This window comes from Passer montanus, unplaced genomic scaffold, assembly GCF_014805655.1.
Source record: "Passer montanus isolate IOZ18808 unplaced genomic scaffold, ASM1480565v1 scaffold326, whole genome shotgun sequence".
Taxonomy (NCBI): domain Eukaryota; kingdom Metazoa; phylum Chordata; class Aves; order Passeriformes; family Passeridae; genus Passer; species Passer montanus.
Genome location: NW_024367997.1, coordinates 47,549 through 56,892, shown reverse-complemented (window position 1 = coordinate 56,892; position 9,344 = coordinate 47,549). Strand labels below are relative to the sequence as shown.

The window sequence follows — 9,344 nt, the reverse complement described above, 5'->3', positions numbered from 1 at the left end:
CATGTCCCCACAGTGTTCCGCCGCAAGCACACTCCCATGGAATCATGACCTGGATATAGCCCAAACCCCCCCCCCAAAAAAAAAAAACCTGGAAAAATGCCCAAATTCCCAGCCTAAGCCCACCCATTTTTGAAAACCCAGTGAGTCACAATCCAAATTTGCACTATTCCCATGCAATCAGGACCCAGAAAAAGTAAAAAGCCAAAAAAACCCCAACTTCCCCCATAAATTACCAATCTTTTGCAACCAACCACAACTTCTGGTATTTAAAGCAGACAGAATTTTTTATTTTTAATATGAACACTTGGAATTAAAAAATTCCAAGGGAATCCTGAGGGATCCCAGTTGGAGCCTCCAGGGTCAAACGTGGGATTGGGGCAGTCCTGGGCCAAAACTCCCTGGAATTCTGGCCTGTGCCCATCCCCCACCTCACCAGGAGACTCCAATAATTTACGGAAATAAATACAGGGAATAAAATCCGAAAATCGCGGCAATTACAACAATAATCTTTTGGGGGGGAAAGCATGGAACCGTGTGGCAAAAGCATGGAATTCCGTGGGAAAAACACAGGATTCTGGGGGAAAAGCAGGGAATTATTAGGGTTGGGAGAGCATTTTCCAAGTCCAAGGGTGTTGTTGGAGGTCGGAGCTGTGGTGGCTCCCACGTTTTTGGAATTTTTCTTCACGAAAAATGCAGAATACAAGATTTTGTTTTGGAAACTCCCAAAAAAAAAGGTGAAATCCTGAATCCAGTTGGGAAAAACCTCTGGAATCCACACAGGAATGGCGAGAGCTGGAAAATCACTGGGAAAAAGAGGGAAAATTCCCAGTTCCGAACTGGAATTGTGCCCGGGATGATCCCAAACCTCTTCCCTCAGGAAGGGCTCTGAGTCCAGCTGGGAATTCTGGTCATTCTGCAGGGGAAGGATCCGGCTGGGCCCAGACCCTGAAATTCAGGTTTCCACCACTCGGATCAGGGGCAGCGGCTTTGGGCCTGGGAGGCGTTTGCTGGGAAAAGGGGGGGAAAAAAAAAGAAAGGGAATTTTTCAGTAGGAAAAAAACAGGGGAAAAGGTTTCAGGGAGATCTGGATTCCCAAAAGTTCCAGTGCAAGGGATTTGGGATCTGCTGCAGACATTGAAAAACTAGGGGAGATACCAATTATCCTTGAATCTGGAAGAGCATCCCAAAATTCTGAAAGTTGGTCTCTAAATCCAGAAGAGAATCCCAAAATCCAGACGTCACTTCTAAAACTGCAGCCCCAAATCCAAGAGTTCATTGACCAATCCAAGGAGAACCCCCAAATCCAGAAGAGATCCTGGAATTCCCAGTCTGAATCCCACCATTCCCGGCCCAGATCCCGGAATTCCCGACCCGGACCCCAGAATTCCAGTTGCACCTGCTGACGTATTCCGACTTGGAGCGCGCGCGGGCGCTGCTCCCGCCCCGGCTCACTTGTTTCTCAATCAGGTGCTCGATCCGGTCATGCATCTCCAGATTCTGGGAAAAAAACTGGATTTGGGATCTGGAAAGGACTTTCCAACCCTGGGGAGCTGCCTTGGGGTGGTCCCTCTGTGCCTGGAATGGGAATTTTTGGGATTTGGGGGAATTTGGAGTGTAGGAATGGGATTGGGTATTTCCTGAGTTATTTGGGAAGGTTTGTCCCAGGAAAAATGAATGTCCCAGGGGGAATTTTCCATCTCAAAATACTCCATCTCCCTGTTGGATTGGGAATTTCCCAAATCCTGATAGAAATGGTCAGGCTCAGGTTGGGAATTTCGGGTTTTTTCCAGGTTGGTTTTTTTTTGGGGGGGGGGTCTTTTGGGATTTTCTAGGTCTTGAATCCCTCCCACCTTTTTCCCCCCTTTTTCCTGCTTTTCCCCCATTCCCAGTTCCCCAACCACCCCCATGAGGAGCCCAACCCCGATCCTGACATTCCCAACCCCGATCCCAACACTGCAAAAAGATCCAAGCTCAGATCCAGCCCCCAGAATTCCAGACCCCACCTCTGCTTCCAGGTAGGAAACTCTTTCCTTCAGCTCTTGGATTGCCGTGTCCTTGGCCTGGATCACACTCTTGGAATTCTGCAGCTGCAACCCGGACATTTGCAAGGGATTGGCAATTCCCAAATTTTTTTCCAGGTTTTTCCCAGGTTTTTCCCGCTTTTTTCCTTTTTTTCCCATTTTTTCCTGGATGTTTCTCTGGTTTTTCCGTGATTTTTTCCCAATTTTTTCATGGATTTTGCCTGGATTTTTCCAAGATTTTTTCCTGGTTTTTCCCAGTTTTTCATTGATTTTTCCCCAGTTTTTCCCATATTTTTCCCGGGTTGTTTCACAGGTTTTTTCCTTGGTTTTCCCAGAATTTTCCTGGGTTTTCTTCTGGTTTTCCCCCACTTTTTTCCCATAATTTTCCCCCATTTTTTCCCAGAATTTCCCCCCATTTTTCCCCAGACTTTTCCCTGTTTTTTTCCTGGATTTTCCAGGGTTTTTCCCGGTTTTCCCATCACCTGTTCGATCATCTGGCGGACTTTGCGCTGCTGGCTCTTGAGCATGTCATCCAGGTGATGGATTTTCTCCCGGAGCCCTGCCACCTCCTTTTCCAGCTGGGATGAGCTGAGAAGATACCGGGAAAAATCTTCGGGAACAGTCTCCAGAAAAACTGGGAATGCCCACATCAAAACAACTCCCAGAATTCCTACTCCAAAAAAAGCCTGGGAATGGTCACATCCAAAAAAAATTGGGAGTGTTCAGCTAAAAAAAATGGGATTGTTCACAGCAAAACCACTCTGGAATTCCTGCTCAAAAAAAGAAGGGAATGTCCACCCACCAAAAAAAACTGGGAATGTCCACCACAAAAAAACCCTGGCAATGCCCATCCCAAAAAACCCTCAGATATAGGGAACAAGTTGGGATATCAGGAATTGGGCATTCCTGGGATTTTCTCATTCCCAGGATTCCCACATTCCCAGAATTCCCATTCCTGGACTCCCACCGCTCCTGCTGTGCCGCTCTTTCCCCTTCCGCCTTCCGGAGCCGCTCCAGCTCCGCCTGTCCCAGCTCCATCCGTGCCAGCAGATCCCGGTGATCCTGCGGATTGGGCAGGGATTCGGGAATGGGATCATGGCATACGGGATAATGGGATATGGCATAATGGGATATGTGATAACGGGATACAGGATAATGGGATTTAGGAATGGGATTCAGGAATGGCATAATGGGATATGGCATAATGGGATATGTGATAATGGGATACAGAATAATGGGATTCAGGAATGGCATAATGGGATATGTGGTAATGGGATACAGGATAATGGGATGCAGGAATGGGATTCAGGAATGGGATTCAGGAATGGGATAGTGGGAAACCAGGAACAGGTCAGGATATCAGGAATGGGGTGGATATTGGGAATGGCCCCTGGCTCATCCCAATCCCAAACCCACTCATCCCAATCCTCCCAATCCCAAATCACCTTTTCCATGCCTGCCAGGAGCTTCTGGAGCTGCTCCACCTCCGTCTCCGCTCGGCTGCGGGCGGAATCCGCCCGCTCCGCGTCCTCCTGGCACCGCAACAGTGCCCTCTGCAATGGGAAATCCAGGAATTCCGGGAATTCCAGCTCTCCCGGGATCCCAGGACACATTCCGGAATTTTCCTCAGCAGGAGGATTTTCCTGGAGATCCCTCAAAAAACCCCAAGGGGAATAGTTCCTCAAAAAACTCAGCATCTCCTCTAAAACTACAAAATTTGGACAAAATCGCCCCTAAAATCCCAGAATTTGGGCAAAATTCTCTTGAGATTCCTGAATTTCGGTGAAATTCTGGATTTTTAGGAATTCCAGGCTCACCTCGAGGCCATCCCGCTCCAGCTGGTGCCGCTTTTCAGCCTCCTGGAGCCTCCACAGAAGCCGCGGAGCCTCGGGATCCTCCTGTGGGAACAGCCCCAAAAGTCCCGTGTCCCCCAAATATCCAAGAGGCCAAAATTCCCAAATTTTGTGTTTTCCAAGAGCTCAAAAATTCCCCAAATTTGGGATTTTTAGCTAAAAAACGAACCTCCCAAATCCCAATTAAAACGTGGCATTTCAAGACTTGAAATTTGGTGGAAAACACAAAAAATTCTCAAATTAATCCCAAATATTTCCCATTTTTGTGTGGAAAATGGGTTTCTTAAACATTTTCACTCTGATCCCAAATCCCACCCCAAAAAATTCCAGAATTTTTTCTGTTCCCTACCGGATTTTCCTGGGAATTTCCCCGGCAGGAGCAGCTCTGGCTCTGTTTCTCCAGCACCACCTGAACTCCGGGGAAAATCAGGATTTATCCCAAATTTTTCTAATTCCCTCAATTCCCTTTTCCCAAATTTAAACTGATGAATTCCCATTTTTTTCCTTATTTTTTCGAAGCCTTTTTCCCAATTTTAATACATTTACTCCCAAATATTTTTCACATTTTTAAATCTAATAATTTTGTCCCATTTCCCAAGTTTCAATGGGTTTTTTTCCCAATTTAAATCCATTTATTCCTAAATTTCTATGGATTTATTCCCATTTCCCCCCCATTTTTTTATTTCCAGGACCTGCTCCCACTTCCCAATTTGGGGCAAAATTGGGGAATTTTGTCAGAGTAGCAACTCCAAAATTCCAGGATCATCCCTGGGAGCGCCAAAAATCCCAAATTTCACATTTTTCACCCAAAAATTGAATTTTACTGTTTTCCCTACCAATAATTGCAATTTTTCCTTTTCACCACCCCAAAAATAGGAGTTCTTCCCATTTTTCCTGAAAAAATGGGAATTTTCCCTTTTCCCACCAGAAAAATTGGGATTTCCCCCCTTTTTCCACCCAAAATCGATCTGGAATGTTTTTTTCAGAGGAAAATGCCTTTATTTTTATTTTTTTTTTTTTTTAATTCCCTAATTTTTAACCTCAGAGCTCTCCTGAAATTCCTGAAATTCCCGAAATTCCCGGAATTCCCGAAATTCTGTCCGGGTCTGGAGTTTGGTGCTCAAATCTTCCCGGAGTTTTTTGAGGGCACTCCCAGCCTGTGAAAAAGAGGGAAAAGTTGGGAGTTTTTTGGGATTTGGGAGGGAGGGGGAAAAAAAGGTAAAAAAATCCAAATAAAAATGGGGAAAAATCCAATTAAATTAAAATAAATGACAATAAAATTCAGAAATTTGGGGAACTTTTTGGGAATTTGGGGAAAACTAGGGAAAAATTTTTGGGAAATTTTACAGGAATTTTACATGATTTTTTTAGATTTTGGGATAATTCAGGGAAAATTTGGGAGAATTTTTTGGGAACTCAGAGAGGAATTTGAGGGAATTTGCGGGAAATCTGTGGAAATTTTGGGGAATTTTGAAGGGAATTTTCAGGGAATTTTGCAGAATTTTGGGAATTTCACCTCCTGGATGTGCCGGACTTCGCTCTTGAGTTGCGTCACCGGCTCCTCGTGGTCGGCGCGAGCCTTGAGATAAACCTGGAATGGGAACAGGAATAAAATGGGATTGGGAATGTCCCAAATCCCTCCAGGAATTCCAATGGATCTGCAGGGGTTGGGGCAAGGCTTCCCAAAATTTCCCAGAATTTTCTGTGCCTGAATTTTCCCATTAAAATTTGAATTTTCCGTGGGTTTTTTTTGGGAAAACACGTGGGTGTTGTTCCCAAGGAGTGGAATTCCCTGAAATCCACCAGGAATTCCTGAAATTCCACCTGGAGTCCCTCAAAACCACACTAAATCCCAAAAAATCCGCGTTTTATCCCTAAAATTCCACACAGAATTCCTCAAAATCCACCTGAAATGCTCTGAAATTCCCATGGAATTCCCAAAATCCCACCCAGAATTTCCCCAAATCCAAACTGAATCCCAGAAAATCCACCTGGAACTCCCCAAAATCCTTCAAATCCATCCCCAAATCCAATAAAAATTTTGTGGGAATTTGGGGAAAATTTTGTGGGAATTTTGCAGCATTCTGATTGAATTTTAGGGAACTTGGGGACAATTTGTGAGGAATTTTGCAGGAATTCTGGGGTAATTTAGGGACAATTTGAGGAAAAATTTGCTGGAATTTCTGTGGAATTTTGTGGGAATTTTGATTGGAATTCGGGATAAAATTCCCAAACCACCCCAGGCACCAATCCCAAAATCCCTAAAACCCCAGGATTTGGCGCACCTCGATGATCTCCTCAACCCCATTCTTGGATTTGGGGCATTCCGAGGCCAAAATTAGGGAATTCCTGGTTCTTTTTGTGGGAATTTTAAGGGAACTTTAAGGGAACTTTGTGGGGAATTTTTAGGTGGGAATTTTAGGGGAATTTTGCAGGAATTTGGGGCCATTTTTGCTGGACTTTTTTTTTTAATTTTTGATGGGAATTTTACCACCCCCTTTCTCCCCTAGGAACGATCCCAAATGCCAAAAAAATCCCGGGATTTGGGGCACCTTGATGATCTCCTCGTCGCCGTCCTTGGATTTGACACACTCCGAGGCCAAGGAATTCCCGTCGGATCTCTTGGCCACCATGGCGAAGGCTCTGCCCACGGGCTTTGGGGGAAAACGCGGCGATTTCGGGAAAAAATTCCCGGGAAAAGCCCGGAATTGGGATTTGCCCCACTAAGGGTGGGAATTGTCCCAAAAACCCCGGCTTTGGAGGGAAAAATCCAGGATTTTCATGGAAAAATCCAGGATTTCCAGCTGTTTCCTGCTGCGGATACATCTGGGAAAACCACGATCCCATTCCCCGTCCCAAAATGATCCTAAAAATCCTGGATTTTACCACAAAATCCAAGCCTTCCCCCACAAAATCCTGAATTTTCATCCCCAAAATCCCAGAATTATCCCAAAATTCCTATTTTCCTCCCCCAAATTCATGGTTTTACCACCGCAAACTGCCAAATTTCTCCCCAAGACACACAATTTTCCCCCAAAATTCCCAGAATTTCCCCCCAAATTCCCACAAAAATCAAAAATTTCACTTCTTCTCCCCCAAATACTGAATTTTCACCACAACTCCCCCCAAAATTCCAAGAATTATCCCAAATCCCCCACAATTTCCCAAAAAATTTCCCATTTTCCTCCCCAAAATTCCCATTTTCCCCCCCCAAATTCCCAAACTTTCCCCCAAACTCTCAAGTTTCCCTCATAAAATTCCCATTTTTCCCTGAAATTCCCAGAATTCCCCCCTGGTATTCCCAAATTTCCCCCCCAGTCCCGCTCTTTCCGCACCTTCTGTTTGGGCCGGGGCTCCCTGGGGGGGTCTCGGGGCAGGCGCAGCCTCAGCACCGGCCCAGCCTCCTAAGGGTTAAACCCAGCTTAAAATCGGGACTAAAAATCGGCATTTTGGGCAAAGCCAAGGAAAGGATAAATTGGGAAGAAATCCAGGAAAAATCCAGGATAAATCCAGAATAAACCCAGGAAAAATCCAGGATAAATCCGTAAAGAATCCAAGATAAACTGGGAAGAAATCCAGGAAAAATCCGGGATAAATCCAGGAAAAATCTGGGATAAATCCCAGCCTTCCCAGATTTCTCTGCTGGGATCGGGAAGGAAAAGCGACTCCGGATCCAGATTTTTGTGGGGGGGATGTTTTCCAAAAATTCCAGGACTCACCTCCGCTGTCCAGGAAGATTTGGGGACCCCTCCAGAATTTTCCAGGGATCCAGGGGAGTTTTCAGGGCTGGGAAATTCTGGGAATTCTGTGGGACGCCTCATGCTCAGCTCCTGCTGGGAAAAACCTGCCCTGAACCAGAAAATTCCCAAAATTCCCAAATGTTCATTCCCAAGGAGTTTTCCCACCCGACCCCTGGGGGATTTTTTTTGGAGGAATTCACTAGGAATGGGAATTTGGGGGATCTCAGAAATCCTGGATGGGGGAATCCCAAAAAATTCCAGGAGTGGGGATCCCAAAAAAACCCCGGGAATTTTGGGAATTCCAAACCGCTCCTTCAAAGGCTGGGAATGAGGAATTTCACTCTGGAAAACCGGGAAAGTTTGGAATCCGGGAAAAATCCCGGAGTTCTCCAAATCCATTAAAAACCCTGGGATCGTTGGGATTTGAGACACAAAATTCCCAAATTTCCCGGGATTTGGGGCGGGGTTGGATTTTTGGGAATGTACCAGCCCCGCCCCAAGGCCCGGCTGATAAAAGCGGGAAAAAAAAAAAAAAAAAACCAAAACAACAACAGGGAAAACTCCTCAAATCCCGGCTGGAAAATTCTGGGATGGCCCCGCCCCCTGGGGTTCGGAATTCCCAAAAAATTGGGACTTTGGGAGTGGATTTTGGGGAGAGATTCCCGGGAATTCCATGGGAAAATGGAGCCGGGAAGATCCCGAAAACCCCGGGATGGGTTTGGGGCTGGAACGTGGGGAAAAGGGATTTGGGATCGCCCAAAAATCATCCCGGGAATTCCGGGAATGAGGAAAAGGAGGGAGCCGGGAATTGTGGGGAGGGGTCCCGGGGTTTTTAGAGAGGGGATCCCGAGGGAATTCTGGGAAGGACTGGGGTATTTTGGGAAGGATTTGGGAATTTTGGGAGGGTCCCGGAAATTCCAAGGAGGTTTGGGATCCCCCAAAAGTCGTTCCAAGAGGGGGGAAAAATCCCAGGAATTCCGGGAATTGCCGGAATGAGGAAAAGGTGGGAGCCGGGGATTTTGGGGAGGGGTCCCGAGGATTTCAGAGAAGGAATTCGAGAATTTTGGGAAGGATTTGGGAATTTTGGGAAGAAGTCCCGGGAATTCTAAAGGGATTTGGGATCCCCGAACTCCTCCCAGGAGGGCGGGAAGAGCCCGAGAGTTCCGGGAGTGGGGAAAGGAGAGGCCCCGCAATTTTGGGAAGGGGATCCAGGAATTCCGGGAAAGGATCCCGAGATGTTTAGGGAAGAGATAGAGGAATTTTGGGAAGGATTCGGGAATTTGGGGCGGGATGCCAGGAGTTCCAAAGGGATCGCGAAAGGGGGGAAAAAAATCCCGGCAGTTCCGGGAAGAGCCAGAGGAAAGGAATTTTCCCGGGGACTTTTTGCGGAAGATCCGGGAATTTTTTGGGAATGCCGCGGGATTTTTTGCGGGGGAGGAAGTTTTTGGGCAGGATTTGGGAATTCGGGGGAGGGGCCCGGGGGGTTCTTACCGGGGATTGCGGGAGCGCGGCCCAGCCCGGGAGCCCGTTCATGGCCCCGCCGCCACTTCCGCCTCACCTGAGCCAGGTGGCCACGCCCCGCGGCCACGCCCACGCCGGCCACGCCCACGCCGGCCACGCCTCCGTGTTTGGGGATTGTTGGCGGGGTTTGGCCACGCCCCCGCCTGGGTCATGCCCATGTTTGGTCATGGCTAAATATGGTAATGAGGAGATGTGGGCACGCCCACAAG

The 9,344-nt window shown here is 47.0% G+C and overlaps 1 protein-coding gene across 2 annotated transcripts; it reads right to left on the bottom strand.

Moving 5' to 3' along the window:
- Positions 1-265: 265 nt before the first annotated feature.
- On the bottom strand, positions 266-9,213 carry TUFT1 (tuftelin 1). Of its 2 annotated transcripts, none has more exons than XM_039715352.1 (14): positions 9,106-9,213; positions 7,594-7,704; positions 7,210-7,278; positions 6,427-6,528; positions 5,391-5,465; positions 4,915-5,031; positions 4,224-4,283; positions 3,839-3,919; positions 3,467-3,574; positions 2,989-3,083; positions 2,504-2,609; positions 2,004-2,087; positions 1,397-1,497; positions 266-1,007 (listed from the first exon to the last, which is right to left on the bottom strand). In XM_039715352.1, the coding sequence occupies exons 1-14, from the start codon at positions 9,145-9,147 to the stop codon at positions 953-955; spliced, it is 1,206 nt and encodes a 401-aa protein (XP_039571286.1). In that variant the 5' UTR covers positions 9,148-9,213; the 3' UTR covers positions 266-952. The 2 variants fall into 2 exon arrangements, with proteins under 2 accessions (XP_039571286.1, XP_039571284.1); XM_039715350.1 differs by having other exon boundaries at positions 7,594-7,707; positions 9,106-9,148.
- Positions 9,214-9,344: the final 131 nt, after the last annotated feature.